Source organism: Callithrix jacchus, chromosome 4 (assembly GCF_049354715.1).
Source record: "Callithrix jacchus isolate 240 chromosome 4, calJac240_pri, whole genome shotgun sequence".
Taxonomy (NCBI): Eukaryota; Metazoa; Chordata; class Mammalia; order Primates; family Cebidae; genus Callithrix; species Callithrix jacchus.
Window position 1 is genome coordinate 167,236,457 of NC_133505.1, and position 24,997 is coordinate 167,261,453.

The following is a 24,997-nucleotide window of genomic DNA, read 5'->3' on the forward strand; positions in this document are numbered from 1 at the left end:
TGATGCCATTTGTCATATTACCAGTTCATTGCCCGAGTAGGATTCAACATATTTTTTTGGGTGAAGCAGAAGGCATCTGATTGTGGTAGATTAGATAGGTTATTGTCATTTCCAAGGGATGAAAATACTTCCCGGGTCCATAGATATTGGGCATGGCCGTGAAATTGCTTTGGCCTTATGGTAGTGCCCTTTGATGTTGGTGTTGACCATGTGACTTGCTTTGGCCAATGGCAGGTTGCTAAATGTGATGCAACAGAAGCTTGAAATGTGCTTGTGTCGTTACGCTTTATCTCTGTACTTCAGCCATCACCATGAAGAGAATATTCCCAGGCTCACCAGTAGGCCCCAAAGGAGGCTGAGAGACATTCAGAATGGAGCTGATCTAGCAAAGTTTCCTTGAACCTACACTAGCAGGCCCCACCCAACCCACAAACACAGGAGCTAAATGAATGCTTACTATTCTATGCTGCTAAGATCCATGGCTGTTACGCAGCATTATTTATCAATGGCTATGATGGTTAAGTGTCAACTTGATTGGATTGAAGGATGCCTAGATAGCTGGGAAAGTATTGTTTCTGGGCGTGTCTATGAGGGTGTTGCCAGAAGAGATTAACATTTGAGCCAGCGAACTAGGAGAGAAAGCCTCACCTTCAACATGGGTGAGCCCCATCCAGTTGGCTAGTCAATGTGGCTAGAACAAAGCAGGTAGAAGAAGGTGGGATAGGCTGTCTTGCTGAGTCTTCTGGCTTTCCTCTTTCTCCCATGCTGGATGCTTCCTGTCCTTGGGCATCAGACTCCAGGTTCTTCTGGGACTTACACCAATGGTTTGCCAGAGGCTCTCAAGCCTTTGGCCACAGACTGAAGGTGGCACTCTTGGTTTTCCTACTTTTGAGGCTTTTGGACTCAGACTGAGCCACTGCTGGCTTCCTACCTCCTCAGCTTACAGACAACCTATCGTGGAACGTCACCTTGTGATCATGTGAGCCAATTCTCCTAATGAACTCCTCTTCATATATCTATAGACCCTATTAGTTCTGCTCCTCTGGAGAACCCTGACTAATACAATAACAGACTGTGTCAACACTGAGTGAGCTGCCACTGTCACTGCACTGACCTGAATTATGCAGCTACACAGGGAGAAACTGTGGCAGCACTTTCGTTTCCTTTTGTCTCCCATGATCTCAAAGGCCTTTATCCTAAAGATCCCTCTTCGCCCCCCGCCCCCCGCAGCTCCCCATACCTCTCGTCTTTGTATGGGATATGCTCATGGAGAATAGTAGATTACAATTCTAGTTAACGAAGAGCCTCTGACACTACAGAACTGAATATGCCCATATTTGTTAGTGATATTTTATCCTAGTGATATTTTAACTAGCTCAATAACCCGTTAAGGTTTGATTGTAGTTTCCTTATTTTTTGGATACCCTTATGTATTGTTTATAGTGAACCTACTGCTTTTAAAATTAAACACCAGATGTTATATCAAGACATGTTCATACATAAACAGGCTCAGGGCAGTTCCCATGGTGGTATGTTTAGGTGACATCAGGAATGGAATTTGAGCTTTCTGATTCCAAAGGGATTCCTTTGGGCCCATCATCAATATAAATGATACCCCTTTTGAAATATTTCCAAAATAGAAAAGATTAAAGCCTCATTAGAAAGTGTCCTGCTGTTTTTTTATTACCTTATTTGTCAAGGAGATTTCTAGATCTTAATAGCTACTGTCTTTTCTATAATTTAATGAGCAGTCACACAAACACCAATATTGCTACAGAAAGGGACTTTCCAGCTTTGGGAATATCTGTTTCTGACATTTCCACTCAAAGGGGGATTTTTATAACATAATTTTTGTTCTTCCAAAAGAGGAACCGCACCATGATTCCAACTCCCATGGGGCCCATCAGGGGTGGTGGTATTTCAGTTCAATTACGGTGCTGTTTTTGTTAATTGTTGTATTTAGTTTAGATTTGGAATCTCTCTTTGTAGAATTAATTTCAAAAGATCCAGAGAACATAGTTGAGGCACAGGGAGTACCTGAGGAGTCTCTAGGGCAGTCCAGTGTTGGAATGAGAAAGGTGGGAGTCTCAAAAACAGTAAAGGTTATTGGAAAGGAAGTCACCGGGGACCCATCTGGTGCTTTCTCCTGTCAAGGCTAAATCTACCTCCTCTCACTTGACAGAATGAATGGTGCCAATTCTCCCAGCAAAGCCCTCATCTTTAAAATGACTCAAAAATGGTACTAGCTTTAATGTAGAGTATGTTTGAATACATAAAAATATGCCAGGATACTGGATATACTCAACACAGACTGGAACTTTGTAGCCAATAATTAATTTGATGATACTTCCTATTTTTAAAAATAGCCTGAGTTCTAAAAGTGGTGTGTATTTAAATGGATTTCTTTACTTTCCATGTCTTTAACTTTTTGAAAACAAGACTGTATGGCATAAAATGCGAGAACTATTCATGCCACAATGAGTTAGACATAAAGACTGTGCCAGTTACCAGTTACACCCATGGCATACGGAGAGCCCCAACTTCCTTTCTCAAGCGTGATGCCCAGCACTCATTTCCTTTCACAAAAGGAAACTCAGCCTGGCATCGTCCAGGTCAGTAGACTGTCATTCAACCTGGACAGATATTGAGGGGAGGATATTCAGGGCATCCGGGAGTTTTAATTGAATTGGAAATTCAGTTTAGAGATGTCTTAAAGAATGAGATTGCAGCCTTGGGGCAGGCTAGGCAGACTTCTAAGATGCCTTATCAGAGAGCAGCATTTGCACAAGGAACCATGGTGAACCAGGGCCTTTCCCTCTACTCACCCAAACTCATCTTTCAGATTCCCTCTGGGGAGATAAATAATTGGGTTATACCTTTATCAAAATCTTCACTATCTCTGCTGTACAAGTTTAGCCTTGAGAACTATTTCTCAGAACTGGGAAAGGAAAGCATTCTGCATTATGGTCCCATGAACTTCCTCAATCAATTCTGGTATCTGAGGACATATTACTAAAGAGTGACTATATTTACAGAATGCAGGACAACAGGGGGACTCAGGCAGTGTCCAGCAGGGTGGCCAACTGGCCTTCTTAGCCCAGGGCTAGGGAGTTGGGAGTTTCAGAGCTAACACCAAAAAATGTCTCAGGCAAACTGGGTGGAGTTGGTCCCTCCATGACTGGGTCAGTCCTCACCTCCCCAGTTATGCTCAGAGGAAGATTCCAAACATCTACCCTTGCAGGTGTCACAAGACCTCCCTGCCCACCCATGGACCTGAATGCCTAGGAATAAGGGATTCCCCACCTGGCTGGAGGATGGACCTGGGGTCTGCTTGCCAGCCATTTCCGGGATAGGGGGCAGGTCTGCTGAGCCTGTCCAGTTGCCTGCCAGGCTTCCTCTTTCTTCCCCTACCCCTTCCTCCTCAGAGCCTTGTGTCTTCCCCTGTTCTTCAGTTAGTGCTGATTCCTTGCCCATTTGACTGGGGTTCTGGCCCTGCTTCATTCCTGCCTGCTTCATCCTCAGAAGGCAGGGTTCCATCCTGTCCCCACACATCCATGACCTTAAAGTGAGATGCTGGTGCTCTCTTGAAGGCTGGACCTGCTCTTCCTAGAGATGGTTCCTGCCAACCCATTTCCCAGACAAGTCCCCAGGCCACAGACAGCAGGGCCAGCCCACGGGAGACAGAGGCCCCGTTTCCCCTAACTGGCCTCTCCATGGGGAGGAACAAGTCCTGTTGCTTAGTTAGGCGGAGAGCCGAAGCCCTTGCCTTTCTCACTTACTCTGCTCTCACTGCTACTGGGATCCTGGCAAACTGCACAGGCGGGTCCATGTGGCTTATGTCACGGGAGTTCCAAGCTTTGCAAAGTGACATTGGCAGCTGTTCAGTGGTTCGTGACTAGTTATGAATCCAGGGTTCCGTGGGCTTCCCTCTTTGCCTTCTCAAAGGCTGGGCTTCCCTTTGCGCTTTAGAACAAGAGTCTTCTCATTTCTACTCCAGCACCCCTCAGTAGGCAGAGAAGCATTTGCTTCTTTCCCGCCTACCTGAGCCCCGGCAGTATTACAGACGAAAGTAAAGCACAAGGCAAAACTCATCAGCCACCCAGGCTTGTTTTATTCCGTTAATACTCGTTGTTCTCTCTTCTGGGAGTTGTGTAGGCACCTAATTAGATTATTTTAGTTCTGGGACCCTCTCTAATAGAAAAGAGGAGTGAGTTTGCCTGTCCTTTTTACATTTCAAGCATCTGCCGGAGACGGGCCTTCTGATGCCCCTCTGGAATCCTCCCACTTTACCAGGGTGAGGGAAGAGGCTCGGCTGCTTCAAGTGTTGTGCTCCTTTGCCAGTTGGCCCATTCTTGTGTTTTCAGCAAAGCCAGTTTCCGCAATGCAAATTACTGTGCTTCTCAACTGCGGGTAAGTGAGAAAATCCTCTTTGTGAGCAGCTCCTTCCTGGAGACAATGATGAGTACAACTTCCAGAGCCCTTCATGGCCAGCAGCCCGGCAGGAGTCTCCGAGTTACTCAAAACCCAGAGCTGTGTTGCTAGACCTTTGACCCACCAGGAAAATTGTCTCTCTTCATGAAATCATCCTAAGAAGAGACATGTGGCTCAAGGAGAGATGAAACTCATTTAAATTCCACAGTGCTGGATCAAATGTTGCTGTACACAGTTGTGCCCCTTTCATGTAGATGCAACTGGAGGAAATTGTACTAAACAGTGAAGAAGCAAGAAAACACATTGACATTCAATCTCTTGAGGTCTCATCCAGGAAGATGGTAAAAAAAAGGTATCAGGGGCTGGGTTTTCATGGAATCAATCCTCCCTTCCCTAGAAGAATTAAAATTAAGATCTGTCTCATAGATTGGTGGATGAACACCTGGGTTGTGTTGGCATGGCAACACTTCATGTGGAGGCTTCATGCTGAGGAGGAGGTAGCCTAGAAGCTTCCTTTTCTAGGTAAAGGGGGGAGTAGTGTGGATTCTTCAGTGTGTTCTGATAGCCATTGTTACTTCTTTGTACTTCTTTGAGTCTTTACATCTCCTCCTGCTACGTTTTAAAGCATGTTTATAGTGTGTAGTTTGACTTTATAAATTGTTTTATGGCAAAAAAAAACAAAAAATGATGGTGGGATCCACGCACTCGTACAAACAGCATGAGGCCCATACAGTGCTAATCCAGGTGGCTAGATTGCTTGGTTTGGGAAAAATAACATGGACCTGCTGTTTTCTTCTTTCCCCGAATTTGGTGCTATTTGAGAGAAGGAAATAGAATTTCATATACAGAAAGGCAAACGATTGAGATAGTCTTTGTAAGGTGCCTGAATAAAGGAGGTGTTAACGGGTGGCGAAGTCTTTTTATCCTTTGCAGAAGAACTTAGATGATATTAGGGAAAATGGCCGGAACTAAGGATGTTTTTCTGCTACAGGAATCTTCTGTGTAACAGCAAAACTGTGTCACCTTCTTTAGTGATGAACATAGAGGGTGAGCAGAGAGGGAACCCTGGACAAGTGGATTGTGATGTTCTTGTTAACACATTCCTGTCTCCCGGCCGCTGTTAAAAGATTCCATCCCAGTAGGCCACAGATCCTGAAGATTATGGAGTTATTGCAAAGGTCCACAGACCATTAGTATCAAGCCTTGTCTGTTGAATGAATTAATACATCTTAGATTAAAAAATGTACTTTTTTCAGATAAAATTAAATACAGTCATACTTAATAATCAGCAATAAATTGAAAGGTGCTGTTAAATCATAGGAAATTTATGTCATTATGTGGTCTCAAAGAACTAAAATGAAGAGCACAATTCCTGTCATGTGGGCAATTTTTTTTTTTTTTTGAGACAGAGTTTCGCTCTTCTTACCCAGGCTGGAGTGCAATGGCGCGATCTCGGCTCACCACAACCTCCACCTCCTGGGTTCAGGCAATTCTCCTGCCTCAGCCTCCTGAGTAGCTGGGATTACAGGCACGCGCCACCGTGCCCAGCTAATTTTTTGCATTTTTAGTAGAGACGGGGTTTCACCTTCTTGACCAGGATGCTCTTGATCTCTTGACCTCGTGATCCACCTGCCTCAGCCTCCCAAAGTGCTGGGATTACAGGCCTGAGCCACCACGCCTGGCCCTCAATTTTTAATTTTTTTTTTACATTAATCGGACATCCTCATACTCAAAAAGAATGAGTCATCGTAAAGCACAAATAAGGTGTCTCCACCTGTTGCTGAGAGTCTTGACAAACCTAGACTTCATGGCAACAACTTCTAAGATCCCTTCATTTCTTTCACTCAGTAAAATACACTTCCGTTCATCCTATATATATGGGTGTGTATATATATATGTGTGTGTGTATGTGTATATATATAAATATATATATATATATATTTTTTTTTTTTTTTTTTTTGAGTTGGAGTCTCCCTCTGTCGCCCAGGCTGGAGTGCAGTGGTGCGACCCTGGCTCACTGCAACCTCCACCTCCCAGGTTCAAGCGATTCTCCTGCCTCTGCCTCCTGAGTAGCTGGGACTACAGGCACATGCCACCACACCCAGCTCATTTTTTTTATTTTTAGTGGAGATGAGGTTTCACTATCTTGGCCAGGCTTGTCTTGAACTCCTGACCTTGTGATTTACCCACCTTGGCCTCCCAAAGCACTGGGATTACAGGGTTGAGCCACCGCGCCTGGCCAAGTTCATTATATTTTATCTTCCAGTGACTTTAGGGGCAAATTCTACATGTTACATTGGGTGGATTGAGTGCTATGGCTCCTAACTGCCTACTGTCTCTCAAAGGTGAGCAGGATGGGTTGAGTACCATGGTACCCAGTTGCCTCACTGTCTCTCAGAGGTGAATCTTGGTCTTTTCCTGCTTACATTGCAGTCAACACATTACAAACCGTTTAGAACTTGAGGAAGACTGAGTAAGGCTTATGGAATACTCAGCACAATTATTTTTATGGCTCAGAGTGAAATAGAGATTGAACATTTACACACATTTCGATTAGTATGTGTGTTCAGCCAGGCTTACACAGTTCTCTTTGATACCTGACCCAGACATATTTTTCTAAAGACATTTCAGGTATTCCCTCTGCAGTTCATGACAGTTTATACACTGCATTGATACAGGATGCTCTAAAGTTAGCAAAGGACAGATTTTTGTCAACTGAGTGAAATATAGTATCAACTTCATGTTGGCTTGCTGCCATGGCCGTTCTTTCTGCAATTGTGTAAACGACTTGGTGCACCTTGTTGTCTAGAAATAGCGAGCCTCAAAATTTCAACGAGTATTAATTATTGCAGTGAAAAATTTCTCAGATTAAAAGCAGAATCACAGAATTCTTATTTGGTCATCATGTTTAGAAAAACTATTTTAATGTAACTGACATGCGATTGTCCCAGAAATGAAAGTGTATTGATACACACAATGTAGCAGTCATTTCTCTTCATTTATTTTGCAGATAGTTACTGGGTGCTGTATTCAAGGCATCTGCTTTATGTAATCTCGGTGTAATGTTCACTTTCAACAGTGTCTCCCCAGATGCATTCAAGATGTCTTCTATTTTCTCTAATTCTTTATAGTTGCTTTTCTTTTTCCCTTTTTCTCTTTTTGAGCTGTTTTCTATCTCTCCCTACTAATAATAGGTTTTTATTTAACTATACTTACTTTCGTCATATAGATACGCACAACAGAAGTAAACGTGAAGTGGAAGAACAGATTGAGTCTTTTGTGGAATGTCTGGAAATCACCACAGTGTATTTTAATTTTAATTTTGATTGATGTACACATAGACATTCACATGGAAATCTAGGTAGGGTAAGTACAGCTATTAATTATGGAAACTAGTCTGTATATTTCTTAGAATATGATAAATCAAGCCGCAGTTCAAAGGTAGAATAAATAGTGAACACAATATAACAGATATGCATATTAATTACCATGGCCCAGAGACCAGCCATGAGACATAGCATGCTTGGCTGTCAACAACAGTCAGGATTGCAGTTCCAGAGATGGCATATGCTACTGGCTTATGGCTGGTATGTAAAAGAATCTCATCTATCTCTTAATGTTCTGCCTTAAACAGCACAAGGGATGTACCAGTGAACAATGAGTTACCATATGCAGAAAATATTCTGCAAATCAAAAACCAGAAAAGCAACCCACAAGTTCCAAAACTCATTAAATGATTGTGAGATTTATTTCAAAGTGCATCTAAACTGATCTTCAAACTCTTCAGCTACATCTGAATTTCTCTGGAATATTTCTAAGCATTCTCAAATGAAACCAAGGGCTTACTGAGCTACATAAGGAAGGCAAAATTTGGATATTTGACAAAATTGGAAGCACTGAAAATGGAAGAAATTCCAAGATGACATCTAAGTGACTCTTTGTCACTTAGACTATGTGGTTTTGGTTCTTGGTTTTTTGGGGGAGTGTTGAGTTACTTAGGGCTCTGTGCATGGCTTAGGCATCGTTGGGCTGTGCAACACTGCTCACATCCTGCTTGATTTTCTTTCTTTTTTTTTATTGTACTTTAGGTTCTGGGGTACATGTGCAGATCATGCAGGATTGTTGCATAGGTACACACATGGCAATGTGGTTTGCTGCCTCCATCCCCCCATCACCGACATCTGGCATTTCTTCCCATGTTATTCCACCCCGACCTCCCCACCCTGCCACCCTTGCTGTCCCTCCCTTAGCCCCACCAAACAGACCCCAGTGTGTGATGCTCCCCTCCCTGTGTCCATGTGCTCTTATTGTTCAACACCTGCCTATGAATGAGAACATTTGGTTTTCTGTTCTCGTGTCAGTTTGCTGAGAATGATGGTTTCCAGATTCATCCATGTCCCTACGAAGGGCACAAACTCATCATTTCTTATGGCTGCATAGTATTCCATGGTGTATATGTGCCACATTTTCTTTGTACAGCCTATCATCGATAGGCATTTGGGTTGGTTCCAGGTCTTTGCTATCATAAATAGTGCCACTATGAACATATGTGTGTGAGTCCTTATGACAGAATGATTTATGATCCTTTGGGTGTATACCCAGTAATGGGATTGCCAGGTCAAATGGAATTTCTATTTCTAGGTCCTTGATTTTCTTGTTCTCTGTCTCATCTATCCCCACTCTTTCCTTGGTAGGTTCCCACTCTAATGTGTCTGATTTATGCTTTTGCTATTAATGTGTCCTTATGAAGTGGAGCATGCTGTGCATATATTCAGGTGATATAAATGACACTGTGTCACTCCAGATCTTGTATTTCTTACTTTTTCACTCGACCATGTGTTTTAAGTGTCTACTCAACTTGCTTATGTGTGACTGCATTGCTTCCAACTACTATGTGATTTTCTTTAGTGCACACTTGCTGTGTCTCTGATCTCCATCTTCCTAATTATGAGCCTGGGTTACCTTCAATAATTGTAATCGGTGTTTTCATACATGTCCCCTTCTGACTGTTGTAAGGTTCTCCGTGGAGTTCAAGGCCTAGAAGCAGATTCCCTGGGTCCTGGTGTGCAGGCAAGCTTCGTACCATCAATAACACCAGCTTGCTTTCTGTGTCTACCCCATTATTGGGACCTGTGTGCCCCTTTCGTCCACATCTAGATTTGGTATGCTCCAGTTTCCTAATTTTGCCATACCCCTGGGTGCTTTAAGTTGCACATCTCTAGTTATGGGAAGATTCAGTGTACCTTCACTGGAGCACATGCAAGACAGAAGAAATCGAAGGGCAGCCAGGACTCTCCCAGAGGCAGGGACCAGGTCAGAGCCAGGATGTAGACAAAGCGCCCTGAGCATGCAGCATTGGAAGAGACACTTTTGGCCCAAGCTGATGGGGAAGGTTGAGGGCAACACAGAGATTCCACTTTCGGCTTGCCAAGAGAACATGCAGGAAACATGGAGAAAATGAGGGAGATCTCCATTTTCCTGAGCAAAGAGCTGGAGGAACATAGGTGGCATCCAGCCCTAGCTACTGGCTCTTTGAGAATGTAGCCCGGGACTTGCCCCAGTCACCCTTGCTCTGAGCACTGGGTGACTGGGGCTGATGTCACCCTGGCTGTCCCTGACCTGTGCAGAAAGCACTACCAACTCAGGACAGTGGCGGGAGGGTTTTATGTACCCAGGCCCCGCAGGAGACACCTACTGGGAATCTAGTGGGACAAGGTTGCAGTGACCCTGGAATCCTGCTCACACCTAATGACTGGAACAGTTCCATCAACTGGCGAGCAGACAGGTGGTCTGATGAGCTCATACATTTTTGATTATGATGTTAAAGACCATTGAATTATTTCCCATTGAAATAATTCCCAAAGCATTCAGAAGACTGAGAAGTGATGATAAAAATTGTTCCGGGCAGGAGTGTATGGTTTGGATTTTTATTTGTAATGAACAGAGGATTTGCTTGAATTCACTCAAACTTGCTTTTTTTCTCCTTTCAAAACAACTTTGGCTGACCAGTGTTTTATAGACACTCAATTTGCCTCTTCATGGAACTTAAAATTTGTGTCCATACATGCTTACCATAGTTTCAGGCACTGAGCATTTCAAGAACGTGTTATGTAGTTCTGTTTCCATGATGACTGCTGGCCTGGGTGCGGCTGGAGTTTTCGATGACAGGTTGGATTCAGTCCACGCAAGTTTTGATGTGTATTCTCTTAATTTCTGAGTCGTTAGCATTAGAGTTTTAGAACTGAGAGTACATTCTCTTCTTTTTCCCTTTCTCCTCTTACTTCAACAGGCTCCCCTCCCCGCTCCACACACAAAAACAAGAAATAAAAATAAAACCCTCTCAGCTTTGCTTTTAAGAAATGAAGAAATGTTCCAACATGTAACCCACAACTGCAATCCGTTAACCTTTGCCGATACTGAGGCTGCCCTCTGGGTCCCTCCTGGGACTGCATAGATAGAGGCCCATTTGCTGTTCTGGGCAGCATGCCCAATCATCTAGGAGGTGGGGTACTGGGGCATTCTTTCAGGCCAACTCAGAACAATGGAATAAAATATCTTCTCCACTGAGTGCCTCAATGAAAGAGCCACCTGGGCTGCAGGTGACCAGACTCGCTGGGTGTAGCACGGTAGCTACTAACCACATGTGCAGTTGAACAGTGGAGATGGGGCAAATCTGAACTGAGATGTGCTGTCAAGTAAACTGTATGATGCATTTCAAAGATTTAATAGGAAGCAAAGAATATAAAATCCCTCATGAGCAATTTCATATTAGTTATGCCTGGAAATGATAATGTTTTGGATACATTGGATTAAATGAAATGTATTATTAAATTAATTTCCCCTGTTTCTGTTTATGTTTTTTAATGTGGCCACTAGAAAATGTAAACTTACTTGTGTGGCTCACATTATATTTTCACTGGACAGCACTGGTCCAGAGGACTGGGATTTATTTTTAACGACTTTAATAAACATCAGACATTCATGATAATTTTAATACAAATATTTCTCCATCATATGAGCTCTTGGATGGTAAATATTTTATCTAATCTTGTTTTAAAGAATAAGGAGGTTTCCAAAAATTACCCAGTACTACAGGTAGTTTGGCAAATTCTCTTTTATGGGTACCAGATCATGCTATTTCCACCCAGAAGCTGGCTGTGCCTCTGTAATGTGAGATACTTCCTCCTGGCCATTCTGGACTGGAGCTCACCTAATGAGCTCATCATCCACTGGGAAGCAGGATGAAAGGACACGGGCACCTCAGCTGTCACCGCTGAGCTTCCTCCCAGCCTTGCCAGGCCCTCTGATTCCTGATGCTTGCCTGTAAGACCAATGGGTACTTTAACTTTTGAAGGTGGTTTCTGGTCCCCCCAGTCGATGAGCCAAAAGACCTCAAATAATATTTTAATCACACAGACTTCTTAGAAATGAAAAGTTTCTAGAGAGCAGAACCTTTAGGGAACTAGTCATGACACATTCACTGAATAAATCACAGTATTACACTCAAGAGAAGATAAGTTTTCTTTCTCATCGGTTGTCATCTTGCTTTGTGAAATATGGCAACTGACGAAGAACTCTCCTATTAAGAACAACCAGATGAAACTGCAAGGCTAGACAGGCAGCCACTAACCCTGTCCCCTTCCCCCTGCCCATGGTAGACTCTGTGGCAAGTGTATTTCTCCCTCCAACGCCCAGGAGGACTCCATTTCTTCCCCCCGAGCTCCAGGCGGAGGTAAACAATGAGCCCAAGAGGTGGGATTGTTGTTCCTTGACTCTTAGTGCTTCTCACGCTAGTCTCCTGGGAAGTGGTTAAAATGCAGATTCTCTCTAGATCTGGAGCAGGGCTTGCTCAGCAGGTTCCCAGGAGAGACCGATGCTGCTGACTTGTGGGTCACACTTTGAGTTGCAAGGCTCCATGCATGGTATTTGCTGTTGTGCACGTTTATGAAAATTCCCCTGCCTTAAGCATGGTAGATCCACAGTGCCAGATTAATATTAAATACGTCTCGTATACTTAAGAAAATTCAACTTTAAAAAATCAATTTCTTAAAAAAGAAAAAGGCAGAGCAACCATTCTCTTTTTCCGAGCACCTTTAAAAGTATCTCCCTTTATGGGTTACAGCATTAGTTACTAATTACTAAAGGAGAAGGTACCGGGTGAATCACCACTTGGAAGCAAAGTAACTCTCAAATGTTATAAAATATAATATTAATGTTGACAGCTTCTGTTACTAAAAATGACATATCGTGTGCCGGGTGTGTGTGTGTGTGTGTGTGCGCGCGCATGTGTATATACATATACACGTGTATGTATCTGTGTATACGTACACATATCTATGTATCTATATAGATTATTTAAATAAATTTTTAAAACACTAATAAGGTGTGATTTGATAAATGAATAATATTGAATAATAATATTCAAGTAATACATGAATATTATTATATCCCTGCTACTGATGAGAAAACTAAGGCACAGAGTTTAAATAATATGCCAGTAAAAATATCTTCTGAGTAGAATACCATGTCTGGCCTGACCCTGTCTTTTTTTTTGACCTGAGACCAGTACTCCATGTAGGGAGCTCTGAACATCATATTTATAACAGATGATTATTTAGAATGCCTTTCTCTTCTTTGGCAATTTAAATTAAGATGTCAACTTGAAGAAATGTTTCAAAAATGTTGCAAAAGAATTGCAAAGAGAGCTGAATTAATCAAAGAAGGACGAATAAAGTGTTCTTTTAATATGGAGTACATCACTGTTGATGAAAAACTTGACGGAATTAAAAGATAATCATAGAGATGGATAGGGCAAATAGCAATTCAGCTCAATAAATAAATACAAGGAAACTGACCTCTGCAGTTTAACCTCAAGCAATGCCTTTTCCTATGAGCAGAGCGTCATTACGCGGGAGCAAGCCTCCGAACAGTCGGTGATACCCAGAACATCACCTTTTTCTCCCTTTGCTTCAAATCAAAACCAGCATTCCCCGTTTAGATGGCGCAAAGGGTAAGACAAAATGGCACACCAAATGAGATACTGTTGATTCTGTTTCTATTAAATTCTAGAAAAAGCAAAACTGTCATGACAGAAAGCAGATCCGGGTTTTCAGGCCCCACGGTTGGGGGAGGGGAGTGACTTCACTGAGACACAAGGAAACTTTTGGGGATCATGGAAAGGGTCTATACCACAATTGTGGTGGTAGTTATAAGACTATATATTTGTTGACTGTCTTCAAAGTATGCACTTAGAATTGCTGAAGTGTATTGTACATAAATTATATGTAAATATCATAAAGTGCATGTAAATGGTATATGAGATAATAAAGTAATTTTTTAAAAAAAATATGTAATAACCTGGTATAGCATTTTGTTTTCTTTGTGTCTGACTCAGACAGGCAAAATTTAGTAACCCTCTCACAACAGAAAATCAGCCGCCGCTATAGAGCTAAAAGTTATTGCAAAAGAATAATAGTGGCAGCCGCCAAGATTTTCCTGGATGAATTCCATCTAAGATACGGTTGTAAGAATCTCAAGATTGTTGGATGCCTAGAAAGTGAATTATCCTTCAGAACATCTGCGTCACTGTGGAGATGTTAGTAAATCAAAGAGCAGCTGGATTTGTCCTTAAATGTAGCAAAATGCATACTTGCTTGGAAGTACTCTTAATCCTTTCATTCACTGGGAAGGGAAGATTGGTTTCTTGGTCCCGACTCCCTTCATTTGTTTTCAGCACCTGGTATTTTTTTTGTGTGGGGGTAGAGGATATATATGAGGCAGTAAACTTGTGGTCTGGAGAAGCAGACCACAAGTTTACTGTTTAAACTCCTAAAAGTTTGAAATTAAGACTAATACCAAGTATTTTCATGGAGTGGATTGGAGTATAGAAGCAATTATTTTGACTATTCACTAAAAAATATTTTGCCTAAAATATTCAGTTATTAAAGCAAAAGCATTGTTCTGGATTGGATTTTTCAGATAATTCTGCTTTTGGCAACAAGTAACAGAAAACCGACTTAAATAGGTTCAGACAGTATAAGGACGTTCACTGGCTCATGTGCCTAGAATTCTAATGAGAGCAGCATTCAGGGTTGGCTAAACCAGGGTCTCAACAATCTTATTAAACCATGGTTTTTTGCCCCTCTTTCCACTCTGCTGACAGGACAGCTTAATCTTAAGACTTGTTGTCCATCTGTATAAGATGACTGCTAAGATGTATTTGAGCCCATAATTTCCTCATTCATTCCTTGAAGGAAGGAAGAAAAGATTTCTTCAGGAACTTCTGACTTAAGAGCAATGAAGGACTTTCCCAGAAGTCCATTTCTCATTGGCCTAAATTGGGTTGCACACCCATTTCTCATTGGTTCAAATTGGGTCATGTGTCCAGTCAGTGACAAGAAGGATAGGATTACCCTAAGCTAATCAGGCCTCCCCATACAACTGGAAGCAGGATCAGCTCCCATAAACATATGAATTGATGGTTTGGGGAGTGTAGTGAAAGAGAAAGGAATCATTAGGTACACTGTGTCTAATTTAAGTCCATGACTAAAAGTGAACTTTTTTTTGTTGTTACAAAAATAATGTATGCTTAAATTTTAAAGAGAATAAAATGATACAGCATACTTGTAAACAATAAATATTATATTCTACATACTGCAGACACATTACAGCATAATGGTTAAAAATACAGACTTTGGTATCAACCTCCCGGTTCATTTTCTTACTGACTGTATGTCCTTCTTGGGATAGGTACGTAGCTGTCCTCCACCTCAACTTCATCTCTGTAATGGGATGATAGTAGTATCTGTATAAGTTCCTCCAGCACTAAGCCTCTCATTCAGGGGTCAGCAAGCTACAGCTTGCAGATCAGATATGTGGGTAACCTGTTTTTGTAAATAAAGTTTGTTAGAACTCATTTATGTATTGTCTATGACTGCTTTCACACTACAATGTTAAAGTTAGGTAGTTCCAACAGAGGTCTTAGAGCTCACAAAACAAAAAGCATTTCATATATGGCCCTTCGCAGAAAAAGTTTGCCAACCTCTAGGTTAATACGTAAGATTTTTATTTTCTTGTCAAAATCTAACATGTCATAATTCTGTGGTCACTGAGTAACTGGAGATCTGTCAGAGAAAGGCAATATCTACAGAGCTAACATGAAAGCCAGAGATGCTCCTTTATTTTATTACCTAAAAACAGTGACGAATCATGAACAACTGAAAAATCTACAAATGTGTTTAAATGTCAAATTAGGCTGAGCATGATGGCTAACGCCTGTAATCCCAACATTTTGGGAGGCTGAGTTAGGAGGATTGTTCAAGCCCAGAAGTTCAAGACCAGCCTGGACAATACAGCAAGACCCTGTCTCTACTACTGCTACTACTACTACTAATAATAATAATAATATAATTAGCCAGGTGCAATGGCATGCACCTGTGGTCCCAGCTACTCAGGAGGCTGAGGTGGGAGGATTGTTTGAGCCAGGGAGGTTGAGGCTGCAGTGAGTCGTGATTACACCACTATACTCCAGCCTAGGTGACAGAGAGAGACCCTATCTGAAAAAAAAAATTTTTAATGAAAAAGTCAAACTATCTACCTGGACTGACAAGAGATCTTGAAATATGTGATGTATAGTTTCCCTTCAACTCTGGGATGTTGGAATTGGAACCTGAAAGTGAATTTGTTCAGACTTGTAGCTAGGGGTTAGAAGTCATAGCTCTCAGCAGAAGACTGAAGAGGAAATAAAAGACAGCCAATGATAAATTGCTGTGAATATTTCTTTTGAAAGGCAAAGAAAAAAGTGTTGTCACCTGTGTGTGCCGAGTGGACAGTGGTGTTGATATGTAGACGAGGGATCTTGTCAGGGAATCCCTGGAGAAAGAAGAGTCTGAGACTAACACTGCTGGGCAGCCCCAAGTCTAAATTATGGAAAAACGCTCAGTAAAAGGAGAGACTCGTGGGAACAATCCGGTGGTGATACTTCCATGCGGGAACACTGTCCTCGCAGGATGGGTGGTTTTAATCCCAGATTTAAAGATCTTTAAAATCTAAATTATGTAGTCAAATCTTTTTCGTAAAACAATGTTTTAATTAAAGACTCAGTTTTAGGTCAAGTGCAGTGTCTTTCTTTAAAAATATAAAGCTATGACCATCAACTATCAAGAATGTTTCTAGAATGAAAAGCTTTCTACATATTCAGTAGTGCCACGTGGGAATTAGAAGCATGTGGAGCACAGGCTCACCAATCAACTGCCTGGTTTCAAATCCTGGCTGGTTTAGCTCCCTGCTATTCACTCCTTAAAGTCCTAAGCCTCGTTTTCCTTATTTATAAAATGGGATTAACAAAAGTACTAACTTTATAGAGCTTTGATGTTGAGACTTAAATAAAATAATCCATGTAAAGTGCTTAGTCCAGAATCTAGTTCACACACTGCATAGACACTAGCCATTTTAATGTGTTAACACATAGAAATAAATTGTAGAAAACATTTTGGCAACAAACTATATAGTAATATATTTGTGTAATAGGTTGACTTCTTATCTATCACTTTTGATATTCCTGTCTTGTTTTGGGAACAGCAAAGGTTAAGGTAGACACAGAAAAATCCCTCATTGGGGTTTTCAAATTTAGGTTAGCTCACGGGTCATCTTCTTCTTTTCTTTTTTAAATTTTTATTCATTTATTTATTTATTTTGAGACGGAGTCTTGCTCTGTTGCCCAGGCTGGGGTGCTATGGCACCGTCTCAGCTCACTGCAACCTCTGCCTCCTGGGTTCAAGTGATTCTCCTGCCTCAGCCTCCCAAGTAGCTGGGATTACGGGCATCTGTCACCATGCCTAACTAACTTTTTGTATTTTTAATAGAGACAGGGTTTCACCATGTTGGCCAGGCTGGTCTCGAACTCCTGACTTCATGATCCACCCTCCTCAGCCTGCCAAAGCACTGGGATTATAAGCATGGGATTATAATACAATCCCTCAGCCTCCTCAGCCTGCCAAAGCACTGGGATTGTATTAGTTAAGATCCAGGTCAACCTGCTAATGAAACAAAGGCCCTGAAAAGTGTTTTTCTCTTTAGCAAATCCCCCCAGAGGTGAGCAGCCCAGCTCTAGCAGGCAGCTCTGCTCCATGAGGCCCTCCAGGGCCTGACTTCCATTTATCTTGCATTTCTACCATGACCTCTCATGACCGAAGCTCGCCAGCATCTTCTTCCAGCAAACTATTTTCTTTTTAAATGCCAAGACCTATAACTTACACACATGACACCTGCAACCACCTTATTGCTGAGGTCTTAGTCACAGTGCCACTCCTAGTTGAAAAAGAGGCTAGAAAAAAATGACTCTCACTAGGCTGCCATAGGCCCAACTAAAATTCTATGTATTCTCAAAAGAGGGAAGGGAAGAATGCTGATGGAATCAATCAGCAGTCTTCCACGGGTTGTCATGGAAACCATTGTTTTGTTGACTCTAGACACTATTGATTTGAAGACACATAGGCATTTTATGTACACAAAGTAAGAGAAACCATGTTGTTTAAACTGGGGCACATTGCTTTCTTATCAGCTCAGTTGTAGGACACCCTCCAAGTAAGAGATGTTAAAATGTAGAAGACGAATGTGTCTTGGTAGTACAAACACAAGAGTGTCTTGTACGTAGTTGGCCAGTAGCAGTATTTCTTGAATTGAACTGAAAAGACCAACTACTTGGACAGCTAATTAGAGATGAGCTGAATTTTTCTGGATAGAAAAGATGCTAGATTACAATAAATGGACAAAAGCAAAATAATACCTTTGGTGCCTGCTCTTAAACTTAACATCATTTTGTTTGTGAAAGTCAGATTTGAGGAGTTTATAAACAAACCCTTAGTTGGTTGGATCCCACGGGCTTTACCCACCCTGACTCTCATTTTCCCCCATTTAATTAATGTGCAGGTGTATTTTACTTTAGAACACACAGAGCAGTTTAGCATAAAGTACTGCAATTATCCTAAGAACAGATTCTCAGTGCAGCAATCCTATCTGTGAATTTGACATGTTCAAAATGCCAGAGTACAAGCATTTCAATTCTCGGGTTTTGAGATGTTATGAAAGCCCCTAGTCACTTCATTAAGACCATTTGATTCTGGTTAATGACAAGTCTATACTATGCAGGTGTTTTTTGCTGTCTATTGCTACTGAAATCTGCTTTTCTTATACAGATCACTGTTACAGATGAGGAAGTTAGTAATCCATCCTTTTTAGATCTGGTGAGAACTCCCCAAATGAGGAAATGCACACTTATTCTCATGTTTGCTTGGTAAGTTTGACTTGTGATGGATTTTAAAACTTGTGTTAAATTTACAACACATCCCTTCCTTCAGATCAGCTCGAAGCTCTCTTACTTATTCTTCGGTGTCTTTCTATGTTACTACAGGTTCACAAGCGCAGTGGTGTATCAAGGACTTGTGATGCGCCTGGGAATTATAGGAGGCAACCTCTACATAGACTTTTTCATCTCGGGAGTGGTGGAACTGCCAGGAGCTCTCTTGATCTTATTAACCATTGAGCGCCTTGGACGACGCCTCCCCTTCGCAGCAAGCAATATAGTGGCAGGGGTGGCATGCCTTGTCACTGCGTTCTTACCAGAAGGTAATCTTACCCCACATCTGTTTGGCAGCCAATGAACTTGAAAACACATTAAATCCACAATCAAGTATAGGGAGCCACATGTTTTCAGGAAATGTACAATCAAATCACAGTCTTGGTACCAGGCAAGCTTTCATGATGTCACTCCATTCTGCTTAATCAGTGTAAAATCTTTGAAGATAAGAGCTGAGTTCTGTAGATGATTCTCTTTTCTCAATTAAGATGATTTATGAATGAAATAGACATTGTGCCCAATCTAGCCCATAGTGATGTGGTTTCTACTAATCACCTTTATGTGACTTACTTTTGTAATATCTCTGATGTTATTTCCTGCGCCTGTGCCATGCTGCTGGCACCATGATAAATGCTGAGGTTACACATCGAGAAAACCACAGTTCTTAACTTCGAGTGGTTCACAATCTAGTAAGGGATACGTATACTTTAAGACTGTCACGATTCTCATTGTCATGAATTATTTACAAGATTTAGAAATATAAAAAAATAGGTTGGGGAGAAGTGATGAATCCACAAAGGGATTTGAGAAAAGCTTCCCAGCAGTGGGAACTTAGCACGCCTGAAGAATCAAATGTGCCAGATACTGGGACAGGAGAGGACGGATATTTCCAAACGAGAGAACAGCTTCCAGAAGTATGAAACACCTTTGTGCATTCAGGAACTGAGGGGTGTTGCTGTGATTGGATCCAGGCAAGGAGGCTGAGAGATGGTCTGTCACCAGCATGACCAGCCCTGCGGGTCTTCCTGTGAGCTTCCAGAGGAGGAGTGAGCTCAGCATAACTGTAGCAGTTTAGAGATGGCTATGGGCAGGGGGAGATGCTGAGAGCAGTAGTTACAATGGGGGGCAGTCAGACCTAGATGAGAAGGGTGATTTCATTTTAGATATGTTGCAGAGTTAATTTTTTCAGAGCTCCATGCCTGGTGGATGGGGTGCAGGCCAGAAGGAAGCAGAGGGTGCAGGACTCCAGATGTGTGGTGAGCAGCACCCAGAAGATCCCACCCTAGAGCACACCAGGGGCTGGGAAGAGGAGGGCTTCACATCCTGGGGGAATGTGTGAAGCAGAGCAAGTTCATCATTTCCCTGTTCCAGGAGGGGTAAATTGGGTAGTACAGAGAAAACTGGATGCTCTGGGCATCCTTTGTGTCTGCACAGGAAAGGCTGTCTCTCTTTGAGAATCCTCTGAGGACTAGCCAAGAAATGGATAATATAGTGTGAGTCAGAACAGTCAGACATTTACAGATGAGTTTATTAATTAAATGAAGGTTTATGAATTCTTAAAACCACAGGTAGACTCTGTTTGAATAAAATTACAGGAGTGCCAATATTCGGAACATGCACATACACATGCACGCACATCCACACACACACGTGCACACACACACACACACACACACACACACAATGTACAAGTCCCCTGACATCTTGGAATGTTTGCTGATAAATAGCAACCGCTTTCTTGTTTTCCTTGAGTGCATTCGCTTCCCAGGGCTGCTGTAATAACTACCACAAACTCAGAGTCTTGAAACAACAGACATTTATGCTTTCAGGGGTGTGGAGGCTGGGAGTCTGGAATCAAGACATCCAGGGGTGCTTACATCCAGGGGTTCTGGGAGAGGGTCTGTTCATGCCTCTCTCTGGCAATCCCCAAAGCTCTTTGGGGTCACTTCAATCTCTGCCTCCATATTAACAGGACATTCTCTTCTCCGCCTGTGTCACCTTAACTAATCACATCTGCTAAGACCATATTTCCAAATGTAGTAGCCTGGAGGTTCCCGGTAGACACAAAATTTGGGAGACACTGTTCAACCCACTACATGAAGTTAACATATTCTAAGAGTTGGAGAATCTGTACAATAGCTATCTTTTAATACGTGTCTATTCAGTATCGATTAATTACCAGCCACTGAACTCGGAGGGGGATGGAGAGCTGAAGAAGATAGATGGAATTCCTGCCCTCAGAATTGTATAATTTAAGAAGAGTGAAAAATTGCAAACATTGGAGATGTTACTGTTCTATTTTACTTTGGTACTTTGGATATAACACAAAACTCTAGCTCCCTAAGACGAGGTCTTCTGTTCTCACCATATGTGGACTAGGAATGAAATATTCATTGCATGTGAAATTAGAAATGCAGAGAGAAAGATGCTTGAATTAAGTGTGACCCCCCACTTCATGAGGTATGTACACTTCATTCTAGAAGATTTTCTCTGGTCCTAGACTGATTGGGATGACTTTAATGTCTGTTGCATTCGGGATGACCCCAGAAAGCATTCAAGACTGTGTGTCCAAATCAAGATTGAAGTAAGTAGGCGGATAATCATAAAGCTATTCTGTAGAGCATACTTTCATACGCTGGAAAAGGTAACACCAAGAATAGACTTTTCTCCTTTGTCTAACCAGTTGTATTTTATAATTTCCTGATTGAAGCTTTAGAATTGTTCCCAGCAAGACTGAAAGCTAATTGCTCTTATTCTAGACATTTTATTTTTAACTTCTGCAGACTTGGCCATTTTTACAGTCATATGTCAATCATGACTGACTTACAGGAATAAATTTCAAATCCCTAAACTGAGTTCCAAATGTTAACAGAGGATCCTCCCTTGAGTCCTTCCAATTTAAAGACACATTGGACTCAATTCCAGGGACTGGTTAATTAGGATAAGAAAGGCTTTTCTGCTCAGCCATTCCTGACATCGGCGGTAGGTCGCCAGCCCCTGGGGAGAATACAGATGAGCTTTTGGAGAAACCAGCTTTAAAATTGTCCCACAGCAAATACTAATCAGCTTTCCTTTCACTCGACCCAACTTTTCATGGTCTAAAGAATGAATAAAAAGAAATAATATTTCTGGCTGTATCCTCATCTCAGACTGAATGCTCATTATTGTCTGGAAAATAAAGACCTTTCTTTATCCAAACCCATCTGCCATCTTTAATTTGGGTTTATTTAAGATGGCCACAAGACTGGCAGTTTGGATAAGTCGTCTTCTTCAACTGGAAAACTTGTCTTCTACTTTTATTTAAGTGCAAAGTAAGTTTACATACCTTAATTTAGACATTTCTACTAGGATTTCTCACTAAACTTTATTTCAGAATTCAGAGTAGATGGTCCATTCAGAGACATGTCTTCATCTTTTCTTCAGTAATTGAGGTATTATTCCCAATCATCTAGTACCTTGACCAAATCCACATTCAGAAGAAAACATTTTCCTTGTTCTCATATAACTCTGTGGACGACAATTTTAGTTTTAGTGCTCATTTTTAAACTGCCTTGTGGTTTTTGTCATTGCTACCAAGAGACATCTATGATCACCTAAAAATGAATTCAGCTTGTTACTGGAATCAAAAATATTTGTGTGCATCTATAATCATTCATACTTCCTAACAGCTTTCTTTTCACTCTTCAGTTAATGAACCATGCAATGCCTTAGAAACTTCCCTTTGGGCCGGGCGCGGTGGCTCAAGCCTGTAATCCCAGCACTTTGGGAGGCCGAGGCGGTTGGATCATGAGGTCCACAGATCGAGACCATCCTGGTCAACATGGTGAAACCCCGTCTCTACTAAAAATACAAAAAATTAGCTGGGCACGGTGGCGCGTGCCTGTAATCCCAGCTACTCAGGAGGCTGAGGCAGGAGAATTGCCTGAACCCAGGAGGCGGAGGTTGCGGTGAGCCGAGATCGCGCCATTGCACTCCAGCCTGGGTAACAAGAGCGAAACTCCGTCTCAAAAAAAAAAAAAAAAAACGAAACTTCCCTTTGGTTCCACATTTTGACAAACTCTCTATCCCAGTATAGTTTGATACTGGACTCTACTGCTTGGAAAACAGTTGAGAGTCTTTGAGATTAAGGTCAACATGCAGGACAGGCCTCGTCTCCACAAGTGGGGCAACTTGGCATTTTCTGACTGTTTAACTGAATTGACTGGTGATTTTTCCAAGTTACCCAATATGTTTATCATGGTAGGAGTGCATATGTGTGCGTTTTAATTTGGTTTCTGGGTTTTTGTTTGGATTATTCCATCAAACAGACCTTGCCTCAGTTATAAACCCGAACTGCCCTTGAATTTGTCAGTGGGACTCAATTTCAGAGCAATCCTGATTTAGTGAAAAGGAACCTACAATGGAAGAACCCAACCTGGATAGTGAAGCTGCTTCCTGAGTAGCAGGTGGCCTTCACTGTAGCTGAGAAGCGGCAGGAGATGGTCTCATCAGGCTGGGACCCAGGGAATCTGAGCCTCTGCTCCCACTTTCCACTCCCAGTACTCATTGAAAGATGGGGTGGAATGCATTTCCTAGTCCCCCCTCACACCGCTTTTCTTGGCCTTCTTAAAGAAGCAAAACCTAAATTACACATGTTGACAACCCTTCTGTGCCAGAGCAGACAGGGGTCCAGCACATCAGCACAGCTCTGGCTTCCCCGCTGCCTGATGTAACCATTAGAGTGACAGCTACAGGTCATTTGGGAAAAACATCAAGTGCACCAGGATGTCTTCGGCCAGTTTGCAGTCAAAATGAGTAAACTCCAGACTCCCAGAAATGGTTTGGATTCTCGAACCATCTTTTCCTTCCACTTGCCCTCCTGGGCAATTATTTTATTTAATGAGTTTTAGCTTTTTTTTTTTTTTTTTAATTCGGCTATTCTCTAGAGAGAACACACAGAAAAAAGTCTACTGAGCTTGATTCTCTTCTTTCATCCTCTTCATTTATGACTATCTTTCTACTAAAAAATTATATATTCAGGAAGGTTCAATAATTCTCATAAAAGATGGGAGGATGATTTAGTGCTAAATGAGCATACATGTGGGTACAAAGGCAAAAGGAAAGGTACACGAACACTAGACATGCTTCATTTTGCTTTGGAGAGCGGGTACGATCATGTTCATGCAGGCATATGTCCTCAATACCAAATCCTCTAGGAAAGGATGACATCAATTGCACAACTCCTAGGAAAGCTACAGCAGTGACTTTCTAGAGTAAAAATGGTGAACTCCTCTGCCCTTAAAACACAAAAGAAAGAAAATATTTGATAGAGAATGTTTGGCATTTCCCACTAGTTACTAGGGAAGAAAGGAAAATATCTTCCTACAACCAGAGCAGTCCTAAAACAGTTCATTTTAAAATGGATGAGCCAATTAGCATTGACGAATGTGGCTCCTTGTGGATGGTTTCTTGAGAGTAGTACAATGGAGGATGAGGAAGACAATCAGTGACATTTGCCTTGTGGTAACACACAGAACGGATGTCCCCTTCCAAAGATCCCAGTCCTCAAAGCCTGCTCCACTCTAGAAACCAAGGTCAGCTCATGAGGAGCTCTCCTGGTGTGCTGGGAATGGCTATTCCGTGTGTCATCACTGCAAGGTATGCACAGCGAGGACAGCTGGGCACCGGCTGTGGGAATGTGGGGGCTCAAAGGTACGACTGGAAACTACCTCCTAGACCAGTGCCAGTGTGCTCCAGCTCTCTAGGATGGCATTTCCCGAGACAGCGTTCCAATGTAGTGCTCCAATGCTCATCACACCATTCTTGAATTGTTCTTCCTGTAATCCAACCTCCTCAGAGAGGCGTCTAGCGCCATCTAGTTTCGTCATTGCTGAAGTTTGGCTACACTAATAGAAGGTTCTCTCATTTGTGCTTAAAATTGGCAAAGGCTTCAGGCTGGAAGTCACTAAGCAAATACCTTTCGTGGTTCTGTAGAATGTTGATGAACTCAGACCCCTAACTCCTCCCTTCCAAACTTTCTGTGTTTGCAGGGATACCATGGTTGAGGACCACAGTGGCTACCCTGGGAAGACTAGGGATAACCATGGCCTTTGAAATTGTTTATTTGGTAAATTCAGAATTGTACCCAACAACATTACGGTAATTCTAACAAATATGTTATAGTTTCTCCTAAGTAACTCTGTAGACCAGTGTTTTAAGTTGATTTAGTTG

General features: G+C 42.0%; 1 protein-coding gene across 1 annotated transcript in view; it reads left to right on the forward strand.

Annotated features, from left to right (window-relative positions):
- SLC22A3 (solute carrier family 22 member 3) overlaps positions 1-24,997 on the forward strand; it is a 107,095-nt gene that overhangs the window by 73,721 nt on the left and 8,377 nt on the right. The window contains exons 6-8 of the mRNA XM_035297109.3: positions 18,627-18,724; positions 18,842-19,056; positions 24,817-24,925. Coding sequence (XP_035153000.1) covers positions 18,627-18,724; positions 18,842-19,056; positions 24,817-24,925 — 422 coding nt within the window. The remainder of the gene's footprint in view (positions 1-18,626; positions 18,725-18,841; positions 19,057-24,816; positions 24,926-24,997) is intronic.